This window comes from Papilio machaon, chromosome 4 (genome assembly GCF_912999745.1).
Source record: "Papilio machaon chromosome 4, ilPapMach1.1, whole genome shotgun sequence".
Classification (NCBI taxonomy): domain Eukaryota; kingdom Metazoa; phylum Arthropoda; class Insecta; order Lepidoptera; family Papilionidae; genus Papilio; species Papilio machaon.
In genome coordinates this window covers 1,617,227-1,636,665 of record NC_059989.1, presented here as the reverse complement: position 1 = coordinate 1,636,665, position 19,439 = coordinate 1,617,227, and the positions used below count along the sequence as shown (strand labels likewise).

General features: G+C 32.9%; 1 protein-coding gene across 2 annotated transcripts; it reads left to right on the top strand.

The window, feature by feature from the left end:
* Positions 1–475: 475 nt before the first annotated feature.
* Positions 476–19,311, top strand: LOC106718550 (CD63 antigen). 2 transcript variants are annotated; one of them, XM_014512671.2, is made up of 6 exons: positions 476–661; positions 14,331–14,519; positions 15,180–15,350; positions 15,899–16,126; positions 16,751–16,809; positions 19,236–19,311. In XM_014512671.2, exons 1-6 carry the CDS (start codon positions 602–604, stop codon positions 19,243–19,245), a joined length of 717 nt encoding a protein of 238 aa, XP_014368157.2. In that variant the 5' UTR covers positions 476–601; the 3' UTR covers positions 19,246–19,311. The 2 variants fall into 2 exon arrangements, with proteins under 2 accessions (XP_014368157.2, XP_014368156.2); XM_014512670.2 differs by lacking the exon at positions 19,236–19,311 and having other exon boundaries at positions 16,751–16,822.
* Positions 19,312–19,439: the final 128 nt, after the last annotated feature.

The window sequence follows — 19,439 nt, the reverse complement described above, 5'->3', positions numbered from 1 at the left end:
AAAGTTGCCTTAAAATGGGGAAATAATAGACGATTACTTTTGTTGAGTTGCCCATTGATTTTATGTTGCGATGAATATTTGTAATTAGGTGTTAATAGGTGCAAGAAAAATCAAAACTATTAAAATATGAGTAACATTAAAAATATAAAACCGGAAGTAGAAAATTTTAATGTTATTGACCTTAGGACCAAGTTATGGCTATCAAAAACTTTGTTGCAACCACAAAAAATCGATTTTAAGAACGAGTGCACGCGGTAATTATTACACTAATATCCAATTTTTACCGTTGAAATTTTCCAGAAGATTTAAGAATCCATATAAGATTTAATTTGACAAGACTTCAGTAATAAAATACAATACAAAAAGATAGTATTAAAAAAAAAATACTTTTAAATTGAATTGTGTGGTAGATACAATTTCACGATCTGGCAACACATTCACGGCGTCGCGTCGCCATCGCGGTCTCCCCTTTATTTTCATTTAGTCACTTTCGATTCGCCGTTGAGTTGAGACTACGCTTGGTTGACGAATAAGTAAACAAGTAAAATTGTGAGTGATCTCAACTGTTGGAGTTTATTGTGTGACTCTTAGTGCATTCAAAATGGGGTGTGGAACGAGTTTCGTGAAATATGTGCTCTTCTTCTTCAATCTGGTTGTGGCGGTGAGTAAAGGGCGGGAGAACCGGTTTGGTTTCGAGCCGATAAACCGCTGGCTATGGTTAACGAACAGCGAAAATAATTGCCCTACGTGGCCGTAGAACAGAAAGAATCGTTATTTGTAGTAATTTATAAACATTTAAAAGGTAATTTGGTTATAAATTAATGGCCAAATTTATTTTAAAGCACATTTTCAAAATGGTGCCCGTATCGTGGTCGCATTGTTTTATACGTCAAATAACTAAATTATCGTCTCTATTTTTTTTTTAGTAAGAATAAGATATTTAAAATAAAGTTTAATAATATTAATATTGTTTTAAATCATACCCCATGAAGGGTTATTATTTAAATGTTGTTTGCGAATTATTTTTTTAAATTTCGAAAACGCTGGTTTGGATTTGTGTGAATGTCCAAGGCCAATAATCCAAGGCTTAAAAGATTTTATGTTATTTAATTTAGATATAAATCCGAAAACTTTTCAATCACATTGTCGTGTTGCGAGTCAAACAGTGATTCAGACATGCTGTCATATGCCTTAATTTTTAGTGCGTACCCAACTGGCCACCAACCAGTGAATATGACATCACTCGTTTTTATATCCCGTGCACAAATTTTACACAGTCTCAAGAATAATCTCTTGTTTTAGATTGTTTAATAAAATTTTCGTTTTTTTGTGTGTCACCGATCGATTGTGCACTCGGGCCGTTTATATTCGGTCTAGGCATATTTTAAACTTTAACTGAGCAATTAATGATTTTTACACAATTTGACAATAATAGTAATTTTTAATTAATTGTCTGGTGCATTTGACATGGTGCACCACCAACTTGCCAATGATTTCGATTAGTGTCAATTTGCTGGTAATTTAATAACACATTGACAAAGATAAGATATTGTCGGTGACATAAACACGAAGTTTCAAGAAGAAAAGCAATAAACCGTTGCAGCTTTCGAATTACTGAACTGACAATGTATCTGTGTTTTTAACATGCAATCACTACATCATTTTACAAGAGGAAGTATTTGTTTATCCGAATTCAGAAATATTTAATAATTACGAGTAACTTTATTTACAAGCTACTAATTTAAACGCCGACGTAGTATGACGGCATTTCCACCCCCTCTCCAGGTATTGCGTGTCACCCTTCGTTTGTCCCAGGCAACAAGTGAATTTATTGAATATTTTAATGTCTCGGAAACCAGACTATATTAATGAATCATCATTGCGGTTAAGATGTATGACGCACAGACTTGTTAATTGACGTGGAATTAACACTTACGAATATGTAAATATATTTCTAGTATTTCCCTGCACACGTTATCCTCACTTTCTATATAGAATTTCGTATTTCAAGATATAGAAACATACGTTTTCTATCGATGAGAAAGTTTTGTGCCAATGGATCATTTTAACCTGTGTTAATGATCCTTCTCGGAGAAAAGTTCATTCCAAAAGAACTAGTTGAAATAATCTAGAACTTAAAATATGACAATGTATAACTTCCTATAAATTAATTTTCCTTGATGTCCGAAATTGTGTCAAGGAAAACACGCGCCAGATCCAAGGGAATCAAATGCTGGGACGTGACTACTGAGTACCAAGGCGAAGATCCTTGTACGTTTATCCTTGTGACCTTATTTGACGATCGATCACACTAGAGGTCGTATGAGCTGTTAAAATGTTATAAACATTTTATTGCTCAATTTTAATTTAATAATAACAATCAAGTACATTTTAGTTATAGATAAATTGTTGATTAGTAATTATATTATAGGTCTAGAACTTGGCAATCTATGGTTTGCTCTCATCTACCTTTTAGGTGGTCAACGATAAACTTTCACACTCACATACGTTAAATTAATACTTAAGCAGTTCCTTGGTGTAGATTTATATAAAATCGACAGTAAGGTATTCGCTTACACAGCCACATTATTAATTTATGTGTAGCTAAAACTTCGTACGTTTGCGTTGCAAATCAGAACACACTTTTTTACAGTTCACCAAGGTAACCCAGAAAAGTTCGATGTACTAACTAGCAAATCGTATTTAAATACACACTATGTGTAGGTACGTACGGAGCGGTGACATCATCTTAGCGTTCTCGACGCCCCTCCGGCGCCCGACGAGATGCTTTTAAATATATCTCGTTGGGTACCTCCGTCGTAATCGATTTTCTCAACGTTTCTGCGATGTTTTTCTACAACGTTGCTATGCTTTTCGCAGTTTCGATTTCGTTTGGCAACAATTTTATTGATATCTGAATTCGAATAAACAATATTTATAATTCGTACGCTTTATTCTTCGATATTTTTTTAAACATGTATTAAATAATAAGTTCCAGTTCTGGTGGTTGTTTTTTTTTTAATGGTAATAAGAAGATGGTGATGTATGGGAGTCGACTATGACATGTGTATACCAACATGCGGAGCCGGGGCGGGTAGCTAGTTTTTAATTTATTGTTCGAATTTTTGGAAAGGATTGAAACTAGTTGCCAGCATCAGTTTTTCCGATCATGTGTGACGTGGGGGCCTTCAAGAGTAGAGTGAATAGACATTAACTAAGCTATTGCGTACCACCTTTCGACTTATTCTTTTTTTTCATTTTTCTTTATCAAGTTGTTTATATCTTTGTAATCCAATTTCAGTTAGTATTATTTTCAATGATTGTTTCTCTGCGACATTAATTTTACGACAAGGTTTACTTTGCTTTATTTGATTTTCCCGGGCTTAAACAAGGTATTGTTTAACTTTCTTTATCACGATATCTATCGCAACTGTTTTATAGTATAAATAAATGTACATATCTGTATCAGTGTCGTGATCTTAAAACAAATCTACATGTCTGTTTCAAAAATAATTTAGTGCAAAAAAAAAAATTATGAATTTATCCTGTTTTGATAAGTTGGTGTAAGTGGATGAATTAATTACGACATATTTAGTACCAATATCTAACATATTGTTAGTACATATTGTTAACAGAAAGATTCATCAATATTTTATGTGTGATATAAACGAAATATTCGTAATAAAAGTAATATGACAAACAATGGATGGATGAAGTTACAAGGGTGGACGCCGCCGGCTTGGCGCCTGCAACACATAAAGGGGTTGTAAGGGTGTAATTATTCATCACCAAGGACTTTAAAAAAAATTATACAATATTTTGTTTTATCTGTATATCTTTCAGCCAACAGTACCTACAGGGCAATTTAGTTACGGAATGAAAAAAAAATATTTTGTACGTATTCTTGTATTAGATGACTGGTTTAGATGGATGGCATAATCAATCTCAAATTAGCAAATATGTAGCACCCTATATCCCCGATTTCTACTAGGGTTAAAAATACTATGATCAAACTAAAGTAGTTGTAAACGTGTTTTAAATGCGTAGTACTATTCTTGATATTGAATACGATGTAAATGAAGACCTAAGTCGATAGCATAAGGTTTAAATTATCACAAGCGATATACTAAGAGCTTCACGCTGTCTGTAGAATAGATAGGATGTCATTAGGCGGTAACGACGAAGTTGCCACGTGACGCGACTAGCATTGACTAACACTTCCTACGCCGATATAAAACTTTACACTTAAACTTGCTCTGTTTGAATGAAATAAAGGGCATGTTTATATTATTTGTTAGTTATACCACAGTGAAAGTTCTTTGGTTAAGTTTCTATCTTATATCGGACAGTAATTTTAAAATATTTCTACGATGGATATTTTTGCATGGACTTGTCAAATAATTAAAGTAACACCTCTGCAAGTATTCTATAACCTCGTTGTAATCGTCTCGTGTTCTTATTAAATATTACAATCAACGACTTGATCGTCTGAATGGAGCAATTGAAATCCGAGATGTCTGACTCCGGGGGGGCTCTCAGGGATTAAAACATGATTCCATTAGCTTCTTTGTCTGTCTCCCCGACCGTGTCTACCTAATACTTGGGTCGTTGATCTTAAAAGTTCCACTGAAGATTGTTATATTACTTTATGGACTATAAAATAAAATTTTTTTGCATAGTCTGGTAAATAATCTAAAGATAATCATCAATCATTTAATATAGGACAAAAGCGTCAAAGAAAGCCGCAATATATCATATAATTTGACAAAAAAATCATCGTTTACAGGGCATTTTAAAATATGATTAGGTAAACATTGTCACAATTGAACTTTGAGTCAATGTGAGTTTTAAACGTCAACTATCGTATTCGTCTTGTCACGTCCTGATATCGATGTCAAGTGGGTGATCGATTTTCGCCCCCGGAACCCCTTTTTGCGAGGCTTTCACAATATTACGTACGTCACCCTCCGGCTCTATTTATAACAGCGCCATTTTTATATCTGTGATTTAAATCTGCGATATAATTTCACTGATTCGTAGTTCCAGTTTGTTTACAATATTTTATTAACTGAAAGCTCATTGCCATTTACCGAGCTTTCATATCAGCTTTTTTTTTCTTTTAGTTTGTAGCGAAACTGCCAAAGGACATTTAAATTTTAAGACAAAAAGACAATTCATTGTTTCATTTTTTTTATCACTTCTCTATTAAGAATAATATTGTGCTATTAGTGATATTGAACACAAAACACTAATTAATTCGACTGGAGGATGGCGATTGAAATGCGTTGAACGACATTCGTCTATTTTAAGAGAATGTAGGTCGTAGCTAGGAGGGGTCGGTGACCCGCCGTAAAGGTAGTTATCGCCCCATCCACCAGGAGGCGAATCTGTGATTATACAAAGCAATCATGCGATTGAGCTTTGACGGATAAAAACAGACTTCTAGTTAGTATCCCCTAGGTATGGGCATAGCCTAGCTATTTGGAATATTATTCAATTATTTTTCTATTCTATCTCAATGTCTATCTACGATTAATATTGGTTCTTATAAACGATAACCGAATTTGCTGTTAATAGCAATATAAGTACATTTATGTAATAAAGGATTGGACTTTATAGCTTGTTTTAATATTATTTTCTATTTCGTATAGTAGTCGTGTTCATTTAGGTCAATGAATCGATATGTAATTACGACACGTGATTGTGTTAACTAATATTATGAAGTCAATTCATTAGCTGCAGCTTTTATTTATTTATATGTAATCTACATATCTATATATATAAAAGAAAGTCGTGTTAGTTACACTATTTATAACTCAAGAACGGCTGAATCGATTTGACTGAATATTGGGGGGCAGGTAGCTTAGAACCAGGAAACGGACATAGGATAATTTTTACCCCGTTTTCTATTTTTTATTCCGCGCGGACGGAGTCGCGGGTAAAAGCTAGTATATATAAAGCAGCATTTACTCGTATGTAGGTACAATAAGTCATAATGTAAGTCAGGGAATGTTTTTGCTATTGGTCACATTTTCCTGTTAGCAAAATGCGTTCGTGTAAATTGATACATGTTTATGTCATATCTATAAATACGACAGTTATCAAAATTAAATTTCCTCAATTAAAAATTTATTCAAAAATTTTTCAGTAATAAAAGAAAAACACATTTTAGTTGCTTTTTTCTACTGTTCCGTGTTGCAATAAAACTAAGATTATAAATCTGTAAGCTTTGTTGTCGCTATAAGGTGATGGAAAATAACTCATAATAGATGTATTCAATGCAAATGAATGAGTAGTACGAGTGATGTCATCGTACGTAGATCCAAGACACTTAACAGCCGGCTGCACATCACCACGCCTCGCTGGCCAGCTGAGAGCGTAACGGGTTGCGTAATAACTGCTTGTTTATGCGTCTGTATGTGACGACTTTGCACTCTTTTGAGATACGAACCAGTTGCGCATGAGTTTCAGAACAGGGCAGGCAGGAGATACGATTGTTCATTGAAAGTCGATCTTTGAATATTCTCCATTCAAAACTCATAATGATTATCGTTATGTTATTATTATTATTATTATCGTCCTTATTTTCGGTCACACCCTTATATAGTTATGTCACCTTTCACGTTATTCATCCATTACTCCTGTTTTAAAAGAATTAACTGATTTATTAATCAGACAAAAAACCCACGTTAAAATTATTTGCAAGTAAAGTAGGTTCCATCTACCTGTATTCTTCCCCTCCGGAAATAAGCCATATGCGTTTTCAAAGAATTAGGGTAAAGCTATCACCGACGAAAAGTTGATACCGTGACGGCAGAATTCATTTTAAAATAAAGTTGCCAGCGGAAATTTATTACCAAGAGGAATCGAATTAAATTGCTTGCTAACCTCATTGGTTTTGCCCTTGACACAATCAGATAGTATTTTTTATTTAATCGGCATTATGAACAGGAAATCTCTAAATTATACGCCTACGAGCTCTCATCCGCGACTCTGATCGCACTAAGTTCTACATCTATGTCACATTTCATCAAGATCCGTTGAGCCGTTCCGGAGCTACCTTCAACAAACATCCATCCATCTAAACTTTCGCATTTATAATATTAGTAATACGATTGACAATGTCGTGATAGGACATCAAATTGTTTGGAAAATATATTTACTTGAATATACACGTCTCCATCGCGTTTCCATGCTTACTTTACAAATCATAATTATTTTACGTGATTTTTTTCGTTCGCTAAGATTTTTTTCATTTGTCAATTGTCACGGAAGGACATATTAAGGTAAAAATATACTTTTATCCTATAAGGGCCCCTCTTTAGAAATTTGCCGTAACTTTATGAAAGTTAGCATTTTGACATGGTAACTATCAATACCATGGAAATTTGTTTTTGATTTTGTATACAAAAACAATGCAAAAAAACGTTACGCAACTCTACTCTCAGCTACTCTTGTTTTAAAAAGTTAGCCTTTAGGACCTAAGGTCCATTGTTTTCATTTTTTTGTGTACAATTTAATTGCATATGAGATGGCGAGTCGCAATTGTTCACGAACGTTATAAGAAAAAGTATTTTTTTTTGTTGCTAATTGCCATGCCGACATTATTGCATTGCAATGTGTTTAGATATTGACATTTCGCTAGTCTTACTTTGAATTATAAGTTCATTTTTTTGTTATTATTCAAGTTTTAATACCTAAAGGTAATAAAATTACTATCTACTTTATTCACACAATCACTGTTTAAGAGTTTAAACATGTACGCCATTTTGATTTACACTTTGATTTATTGGGGCACACTTGTAGTCATTCTGTACTTTAAATAGCACATGGCTTTATCACGAAAGTTGTAAAAATTCACAAATTTACACCGCGATAAAACTGAGCGTTGAGGTCAAACGCTGTGCTTATATCAATTAACCTTCGTTGTGAGTAATTGGACAAATTAGTAGTTAATTCTATTTTCGCACAAGGGTAAAATAAGAGGAAACAATAGCAGTACTGCAATGTTTACTGTTCTGCAAAAGAGCAAGTCACATATATTTTTGGTTAGTCTAAAAACCTTCTTAAATACTTCGAAAAGTACATAAAACTCATATGGTCTCCATTTGTCGTCGAGTCGACGCGAGCGTGTTATATTTTGCAGTTAAAATTGCGTAAACATCCCTAGACTAGTTTAAGTACATACGCGTGTGCTTTTAAACTATTCACGAGCGAGTATTTTTAACCTAGAGCAATAACCGCGCCACAAACTTATATGCACGTCTAAAGGCGGTACATGAAGGAAAAATAAATTTAAATATTAATGTTTTATAACAATTTTAAAATCTTTAGCTATCATTGTTTCAAATAGGAATATTAATTAAATTCCTACAAATTCCAACACTGATATTTTTATTGATTTTAGTTACACATTTGACTGTCGTGTATTAACCGTTTAGCCGCTTACATGTATAATGAATTTATTTGCAGTCGTCGGGCCAACGTGATGTTTTTGTACACTTAAATGACTATTCCTGGCTGTTACGTGCTTGCCGTTAGAATACTTGTTCTAAGTTTTAGAAAAGGTAGTGTAATTTAAATACGATTATGAATAACTACAATAAAATTCGAGGAAGTAGGTTTCCGTTGAAAAATGACGCTTATAACTTAAAAATTAAAAATAATTACCTTTTTTTTTTAATTATACGATATGCACTGTTTAATCTAAAAGGAGCGTCGGTGACTCAGGAGTTAAGCACTTGATTTATATTCTGCAGGTCCTGGGATCGAATATCGCCATGTACCAATGTGTATTTTGATTTTCGATTTACATATGAACATTTATCCGAAGCTCTTACGATGAAGGAAAGCTTCGTGATGCAACCTGCACATATCTGAGAAGAAATTCAAAGATATGCGTGATGTCAACCCGCACTGAGCCAGCGTGGTTCACTATGATCCCTTAGTGGGTTGAGTAGTGAGCTGATAGTGTCTGTTTAATGCTGGTATTTGATGATTATTTTGTGCTACTTTAGCGAAATGGATTGTTAATAGCGACCATTGTTATAACATAAAAGCTTTCAGTAAACAATAAGCGATGAGCGTGTCACAAAGTCATAACTAGAGCAGTAACAAGTAGCCCACTATTATAGTGGCACGTGTAACTGGGACACATTTATCTCGGAAGTTGTGTACACGTGATAGCCTAATAACTTGGTAATTAATGTAGAAAAAAATCATAACATGATGGAACAAAACACTTAAAAATTGTGTCTTCGTTGTGCAGAGTTTACGATGGCGGAAAATTAAGTTTAGGGTTCACGTTTGAGAAGAAATATAGCAGTGAGGGTTAAAAGTGTACGAGAAAAGTTTGGGAATTTCCAGACTAGACAAAGGCATAAGTCATGTAATTGTCAATGAACTAGGAATTTATGTATATAGCTGTTTCAAAATCAGTCAAGGTATATAAGTCCTATAGCTTTATGCCAGTAACAAACTATAAAGTATACCCTCAGTGTAATGTTCATACTATAATGTGTATTTTTAATGACGGATAACGTATTCTTATCTTTTTAATTTTATGGTACGTTTTATTTTATGTCGATGCAATTGTTTCACGTAATAGAGGTTTTCTGTGTCGAGGTCCTCAGTAATTTGATGTGACTCATAGTCATGTTATGTGAAAACTAATGAATATTTGTGACGTCACTGTAGAAATAACACAGGAGAACTTATAACTTTCATATTTATGTGGAATAAATAGAAAACAGGTTGACATGTACTACATACCATGTATGCAGTCTGGTGATGGAAAAATATTCACTTTGGCATTTACTTTGAGCACCAGACTGTACTACTGACTATGCAATATTATATTAATATTATAATCTTTGTTAATTTTTAACATCCACAACATTTTGAGATTAGTTTTTAAGACTTTCGAGCAATAATAGTTTTTTATGAAAACAAAAAGAAAAACCTTAGAAAATCTATAAGCAGGTGAATTTGTCGCTAATTATTAGCAGTTCGTAAAGTGAGATTTCTTAAATAAGGCTTCATTGACGGAAAATGATATAGACATGCATCAATTTAGTACATTGTTTTTATCTTCCTAGATTCAAGGTGCTAGTCACCACGTCGCTCTTTACGACTACCTTCAGTATTCAGTTTTTGCTTCTGTAGCTGTCGGTAGTAGGATATAGGCTATCACCATATTTAAGTGTGTTAAGCTAGACTTTATAAACTTAGTCTATACCTACATAAAAACGTAAGATCCATTTTTAGAAAATGGGTCGTATAAATTTGTTATGTTTCGATGTGTTGAGAATTATGAGTGTAATTCAAATACAATTTTATGAAACATAAACAGCTGTAGGACGACCGTTGTTTTGTGATAGGCAAATATACCTAGTTATATTACAGTGATTGCGGTATAACCTCGGTGGTTGTGGTTCACGTAACTCGGGACTGATTACTGACTTTAGATTTAATGTCACAGCTCTAATTCAGTACCTCACTGATGTTGTGCATCTTGAGGTCATGTCACGACGATATGAAAAGCTTCAATTGTTTCGGAAGTATTAAATTTAGAATTTCACCATCACTTCATCGTAAAAAGTAGAAATCGTAGAATCGTAGAAAAGAGCGTATACCTTCCTTAAAGGCCGGCAACGCATCTGCGATTCTTCTGGCGTTGCGGATGTCCATGGGCGTCGGATCAAATAATTCTCGGTCCGTTGCTCGTTTGCCCCCTACTCGTATAAAAAAAAAATCGTGATTGTAAAAGCTATCCCTTATCGTAAGTTTTTCTATCAACGAGTAACGTAGCGTACGTCACTTATTTTTTTAAATTATATATCAAGGCAAATGTATACATAAAAATCTCAAATTTGTTAGTTGGAAGATACGGTTATGAAATATTACTCATCTAAGAAACTATTTTCCGTTAGCCTCCTGAACTAGTAGGTAATGGGGACGAGTGTTTAGGTCGTCATCGAATGGACCGGAGTATCGTTTTATTAACCCTTATATCCTTTCAGTGTGTATTATCTGCACCGTGGGCGATCATCCGTCCGTTGATCTTTTTATATACATAACTAGCTGTTCCCGGGCGGCTTCATCCGCACGAAAATCCATTAATTTTTGTTACACAGACAAACTATTTCAATGTTTACATATAATAAAACTTTCAATTGAAAATGTCAAAATTCAAATGCTAAAATGACAACGAAGGCCTTCTGACTGATTGGCTGAGAATTATCGCTACCAATAGCAACCATCTTTGCTGCTATTGGCTTGCAAGTTTTGTCCTTTTCTGGCGCAATTGCATTTTAAATCCTTGAACCAAATTGTTATTACTTCAATAAAGTGCACAAAAGCTATTTGTTAAGCGCATAATATGTTTGTTTAGTGTGAAAGTGAGAGACGTGTTTCTTATTTGATTACAAAAATACACATCGACGCGACCGATGACCTCGATATCAGACCATCTGGTTTGTTATACAATTCGACTTGCCATACAATACGTTCACAATTCATAAACGAATTGTGAAATCATAAACGGAACTCTGTTGGATTACAGGGGAAAAATGTGAAACTCTTGCAATAATGAAAATTGTAAAGGGAACGTGAACGTTGCAATTGTGCAATTATTTAACTTATCTTACTATCAGAACAACAGAGATATTGAATAAGTGTTTCGGGAATGGAAAGACAAGTTTGGAGATGAAGGGAATTTTTTGTATATAAAGTAATTGTGCTTCATTCCGTTACTCCCGTAGTGTCTATTCTCGTGACAATACATCGGAAATAGCTCACAATAAACATTCTAGGTTTACGGCTGATCATCAAACCGGCCAGTTGCTGCTTCTGCGTTAAATTACTACATATTTACCTATGTGATGATTTTATATATAAATGACCTATTATTATTTTCTTATACGCGAGTTAAGGATAGAATAATGTCAATTACTAAATAACACTTAAATAATAACACTTTTCCAATTTTGCCTAACATTTTATACCTAAATAGTTGAGGTAAACATTTTATTCGCTAATTACCTCCTATATTGGATTGTACGCATTAAAGCGAACAATTAGTATTGAAACGGTATCTAATTACAGAATTGTACCAGGGGCAAACATCCGGTCTTATCTACCATTCCGTCAAAATTCCAATTACGCACAACACACATACAAAAGCCCGTCAACTTGGTTGATTATTTCGTATAATAATTTGAACATATTCAATTCAACTGATGCATTGAAATAACTTTGAAAAACTTCACACTTCTTCCTGACGCTCCTTTGTTTCCATAATTTAGACCAGGGACCAATGGGTCAAAGCATTGCTAATTCTCACTCTGTATTCTTCTATTGACCTAAGTCAGAATGAATAATAATAATAATAATAATTGATCTTAAAAGTAGGTAATTTGGCCATGGTCGGTCTGAGGTAACAGTTCATTTTGGAAAAGGGGTCACTTGTCAAAAATAGATTGGGGATCCCTGGCTTTGGATTGAAATGAAAAATATAATTTTTATTTAATAGTAAACACATATTGATTTAATAACTAAATCAAAATGTAAATAAATCTACACGTTCATTTAGAATAATATGTATTTCAAATTCTCTGTCGGATGTTACGATGCGTAACAGTAAAAACCACATTTGGTGCGTGGGAACGGCATGTTAGGAGAGAGTGCTCATTCTATTGCATTTGTACCAATTTTCAATGACTACATGTTTTCGGTACAATATTTAGTTTAAATAACATAACTGATTGTGATTACTTACGATTACTATTAAATTTATTTATTTTTTTGTCTTTGACTGAAAAGAACTTAAATGCTTAAGATAGATATTATTAACTCATTGTGACGTCATAGTTGATGTTTTTAACCGACTTCTTAAATATTTGAAACATATTTTACAGTCGTAATTTTGTTTATTAAAATGTTCAGATACGGAAAATGGATTAGTAAGAAACGATCTTGTAAAAAGCTGATAGAATGAATCGAACCTTGGTTTTTTATGCAGTTTCTTAACAGATGTTATTGAGGAAGGCGAGGATTTCTAATAGTTCTATTGTAATTTGTTATTCAAAGCCGTTATTTTTTTTAGGGAAATGCAGGACACAATACTTTTAAATTAATTAATTAATCCAGTTTTAAACACTAGTAATATCATATTAAAATAAATAAAAACGACCTACTACTGGAAGATAGATTGTCTATATATATTAAAAGTATTAAAGTAAGTAAAGTTAATAAGGTTAATATCAATATGAATCATACGTTCATACAATTAGCTTTTACATAACCACTTTATATTTCATGTCCTAGATACATAAATGAACGCAATTTATCTTACGGAGATGAAAACTATTGTAAAAAAACGGTGCATAAAGCCTTTGTCAGAATAAGAGAAGTGGGACAAAGATTTTTATAACAAAAAAAAAAATTGACCCATTTTTTATTTCATTTGAAAATAGTACCTTACATTTTATGGCCGCAATGTTATAGAATTTATAGTGTACCAGCTGTCGCCCGAGACTACGTCCGCGCAGATTGAAAAAAAACTTAGTAGCCTATGTGTTCTTCCAGACTATGTTCTACATATGTGACAAATTTCATCAAGATTCGTTGAGCCGTTACGGAGATACATTCAAACAAACATCCATCCATTCATATAAACATTCGCATTTATAATATTAGTAAGATTATTATTTTACTTACAATTTATATAAAGATTGTATGGAGAAATATTATACCAACAAATAAACTCACCATGCAGTATTATTGAACCCGTATGTTCTCGAAGCCGTTTATTGTTTGCGTTTGATAGATGAATGCGGGTGGTATTTACTTTCGCGAATAAAAATGTTGGTACAAATAGTTATTTGGTAAATAATTTTAACCGCAAAAAGGAAACAAATCACTTAACAATTTTTAATGAAATGTAAAAAATATAATCTTATGATCTTGAATGTAAGTTACATTCAAAGAAGGACAAACCAATATTTGTACAAAACATTTATTTAATTTCGGATGAAATAAAAGAGATAACGACTTATGCCCTCATTGTGTATTTATCAAACATTTTTATATAATACGTTTAATTTTGTAGTTACTTTTCAATCCTTTACCAATTACTGGAACGACGGATGTCTAATACACGCGGACATTTTTTTACCTCCCTAGTTTAACTGTTGAAAACGTTATCCAATAATCACTGGCTGATTTATCTAATTTATCGACATAAGAAGAATGATATATACGTTAAAATTTACATTGAATATAGTTACAATTAATGTACATTTTTACTAGCAATAATGTTCTTTTGACAGTTGTTCGGGCTGGCCATCATCGGCATCGGTGTAGCGGTGCTGATGAACTGGACGGTGATGAAAGATGAGCTGCAGAGTCATCTGACGGTCGCTCCATGGCTCTTCATCGTCATCGGCGCCGTGATGTTCATCATCGCTTTCTTCGGATGCTGCGGCGCAATCCGCGAGAGCCACTGCATGGTTGTCACTGTAAGTGCCCTATAGCTATTGCGTTTGCATTGACCAGTCTAAACTTTAAAGTGTGTCAGAATAAATTATATCGACCAGGTATATTATTAGGGCTAATTGATTTAGTGAAATTTGTGTGGTACCTCAAGGTCGCTAGTTTAAATAAAGCTAGCGAAAAACAGCAACTTTTGACAACTTTGTCGTATAACTGCAATAGGTCATGAAGGCGAAATCATTTTATTTAAGTCAATTCTTGTATTGTGAATAGTCCTGTCTACTGTCACTACACAATTAACGAATAAAATAACGAATTTTGAAGAAAAATTGTTAATATAGACCGGGTAAGATATTCAACAATTAGAGAAAGTATGGTTTGTGCCAGACAATGACCAAGTAGTGATAGTTGACCGCAGGCGCGCTGTTACGAATTTCAATTAAAAAACTAACAAGTCCGAGTTGAACTCTCTATGGAAAGTGGCTTTCGTTTCCACCGCTTCCTTTTAAGATCATGTCTTGCGACGTGTCATGCAAGTCAAGTGCCAGGTGTCTTATATCTCGGTCGGGACAATTTCATCTTAAAATGCAATTCCTTCTGATTGATTTTAACTATATTATATAAAAGTAAATAATGTATAATTTACAAGGTTTACAAGGTCTTATATATTAACTTTCTGTTTCCAGTACTCTATCTTCCTTCTGGTGATCATCATAGTTCAAGTTGTGTTGGCCGTGCTAATGTTCACATACGCCGATACGATGAATGAGGCCCTCGTGAAAAGCGTCAACGGAGTATTCGACAAGCGCTCTTCTGATCCCGCCGCTAACGCAGTATTCAATAATATCCAACAACAGGTATATATTTTTTTATATATTACTAGGTGGCAAACGAGCAAGCGGCCACATGAATTCGCCGAAATGGCGAAGCGACAGCTGCCCATAGACATTCGCAATTGCAGATGCTTTGCCTACCCTCAATCGACGAAGGAATATTTAACCTTCCTATGCATCTCCTTCTCCATCAAATCCTAATCCCCTTCCCAACCTTTCCTTATAAGAAAAGTGTGGGAAGGGAAAGAGGGCTAAAATTAGGCCTCCGGTACCACACTCATCAGACTGTACGCGGAATTACTTTCACTTGACGCCTGTCTTCTATGAGGTCGTGGTATTTCACTGAGCGAGCCGACCAATTCGTGCAACAGATGTTGTTGCTGGCGTCTACCACTGTTATTATTGCCCAAATATATCTTATTACAGTTATGACCTACAGGATTTTTTTTTGACTATTTGAATTTTTACTTGAATTTGAATTTGAATCTTTATAAACATAACGTAACGTATTCGTAAACACGAATACACACATTTCTGAACTATCTACAAGTTATTTTGGTTCGTTTGTTTAGTTGGAATGCTGCGGTAAGCACAGCCCGGCCGACTACGGCGTGATCGCAGGCGTGTCTGACTTGCCCGACTCGTGCTGCACGCGCGCTAATGGCGTAGTGGGCAAGTTGCTCAGCCGCTGCACAATCGCTGATGCCAACGCCGTCGGATGCAGCCAACGCACCGCCGACCTCTACAACAAGTGGAACAAAACTATTGCCGGTGTCGCTATCGGCGTCGCTTGTATTGAGGTACCTCCACTTTTATAGTACATACAAAACCCGCAATGGATTGCTAATGTTTTCATATAATCACAATTAGGAATTACATTAGATCTTACCAATATTATAAACTAGCTTTTACCCGCGACTCCGCCCGCGCGGAATAAAAAAATGCACACAAGATAAAAAAGTTCCTATGTCCGTCTCCTAGTTTTAAACTACTTCCCCATCAATTTTCTGCTAAATCAGTTCGACCGATCTTGAGTTATAAATAGTGACACGACTTTCTGACTATATATATAGATGCCAATGTCTAAATCGATGGATGTATGGATGGATGTTTGTTTGAAGGAATCTTCAAAACGGCTCAACGTATCTTGATGAAATTTGGCACAGATGTTACGATTTTTTAATTCTACTTAGACGGAGTCGCGGACGACAGCTAGTATTTATTAACAATACATTTAATAATAGCTTGGTAACAATAACGTTGTGACGTTCTAATTAGCTTGTTCACGAAAGGCATTAGTTAATGAACATATTTAATACATTTCATATAATTAATTGACTGCCTAATTATTTAAGGTGTCTGTAAATTCCATAGCGTAATTCACTAAGGACAGAACCATAGATAATGTTTTTTTTTAATTGCAGGTTGTCGGTGCGCTGTTCGCGCTGTGCCTCGCCAACTCCATAAGAAACATGGATAGAAGGTCTCGCTACTAATATTTTGTACTTTACAACTGGTACCACAAACACATTTTATGTTTTTTTTTTTTTTAATAATTGGCTATTTGTGAGGTTGTGTTCACTGCATGGCTGTATGACACGATTTCAAGATTTCTTTTTAATTTCACTTGTTTTTTTTTATTTCATTAACAAAGGAGAACTCAAGTTGTTTTCAGGTTAAATTTTATGCTGTCAAAGGTTTTGGTTTAATATATAATTTTGTTACAATGTTTTATATAAAATGTTTATTAATGTTTTTATTATGGTGAGTAGTTTTATGTACGGACGGACAACATTGCATACAAATGTTTAATATTTTTTACTATATGTGAAAGAAGCTGAAGAATTAAAGCTGTCTTCAATTTTGTTATATGTTATGTTTTTTTATATTTATTTTATCGGAACATGTTGTTCGTCTTGTTAATGCCAATTTTTTTGAAGTAAATAATATGCTTATTTTGGGTTTTGTACAGCTTACTAACAAAATATTTGTTGCAAATTACAACAAGCATTCTGTCTATAATCTGTGGAGTAAATATGTTGTAACTTGTCTATTTTTGTACATTTGAAAAATGGTGGAATATAAAAAAATATATATTTGATAAAAATGCTTAAATTAAAATTGTACAATTTAATAAAAACAGATGAATCTCATCAGAAATATTTCTGTCATTATTTTTTTAATGGTAGTTAAAACAAAACTTTTTTTTTTTACTGATTTTTATAATTCTGTAAAATTACTTAATTCATAGAAAAAAATTCAAGAAAGGATAAAATTACACAAACATTATAAAATCATTAGATTGATGTTGTCATTCATTAAAAAACGATATTGACCTTATTTTAGGATGGAAAATTTAAGCACAAAAAGATTGTAACAATCATTTTTTTAATAAAATTATTTTGGAATACTTCGATACAAAAAAAAAACTTTTATTCTGATTTAACAAAAAAAAAAAACAATAGTAAACATGGCTGATGACAAAAACATGGCTGACAATAATTGCATTTACAATCGACTGATTAAAAAAAAGAATCTCATTATACGAAAGAGCACAAAAATGCCAGTAGTTTATTTTTAGTTATTAAATAATTATTAATTTATCATTTACAATAAATATTTTTTCTTGCCAATTTTTTTTGTGTTCACAATTTTTCTTATTATAAAAGTTAAATTTATTATTAAATACATAAGGATGTCTTTCTGTCTTTGTATCTTGACAAGTTTTGTATTTAAAATATTAAATAAGATTTATAAAGTATAATCATTTTTATTACGATATTAACTTTTCAATGTTTTTTAGCTTTTTTAATAATGTTTCAAATGACTTAGATTTAGCTTTTCTATGCTAGTTTTTTTTAAAAAAAGCACTTGTGTAGTTTAAGATAAGTATATAACACAGTGCCAAATTGTCATCTTTGTAAGGGCTCTTTTTTTGATACATTTATAATAAAGTCAAAACCGTTTAAAGCGACATCGAAGACATTAATATTCAATCACAATAAACGATAATCTTTGTAATTGTAACATATATACATAAAGATATAAGATGTTGAGATATAATCTTTGTTTGCAGTCGCTATAATCGGTTTCAATTGATGTCGTTTTAAACGGTTTTTTTTACTATATGTCATTGGATTTGTATTTGTCTTAGTAAGTGCCTTTAGAGGAGTTTATTATATGATTATCTCCAATAAAGTTTTACTATAACATCGGTCGTTTCTTTCTATTTTAAATGTATGCTGTAAAGTCATTGAAATAAGATAAAAAATGTTTTATGATTTTTTTTTGTAAGTCAGATCTTACTACGATTTGATATTGTGGTTGAAAAAAAAATTTTTTTTAACCTTTGATTTTGTTTTTTTTTGTATGATGCAATTTTAATTGTTAAAAAATCATTATTTAATGTGTTAGTCATTTTTATGGCTTTTTCTATACTTAAGAACATACTTTACAATATTAAGTATTTATAATATTATTATATGTGCAAGGTTTGATTCGGATCAAAAAATCTCTAAAATATTAAACTTTGTAATTTTTTTTAAATAAAGTGTTCCGTAATTATGTTGCAATTAATAATATCCGCACATGGTAAGTGGGTTTATGTAAATACTAACTGCATGCTCGTGATGTAGACAATAATTCGCATGTGTTGCCATTTATAGACAGTATATTTTGGTAATACGATTCACCACAAATGTTTGATTTAATGCAATAAAAATATGTTATAATATCTTGCATGATTTTTTATACGTTTTAGTTTGTTGCATTGTTTTGTCTTTTAACTTTTTTTTTTATTAATTTTTTGGTTTATAAATTTTGTTATGGTACCAGTAAATTTATCGATTTTTTTGGTAAGATGAAAATAATCGATTTATCGTAAATTAAAAATGTTTATATCGATTTCAGGTACGCTTAAATAATTATTCGAGTGACAAGAACAACGAGAGGACATCGTGGACTGCACATGGATAAATATGTACAAGTTAATATATAGGTATTAAGATATAAAGCTGGCCCACCTTATTCAAAGAAAATTTTTATCGAACACAAGTATATTTTTAAACTCTTTTTCGAAGCATAATTAGTTTCGAGGAAAACGAGTTATTAAAA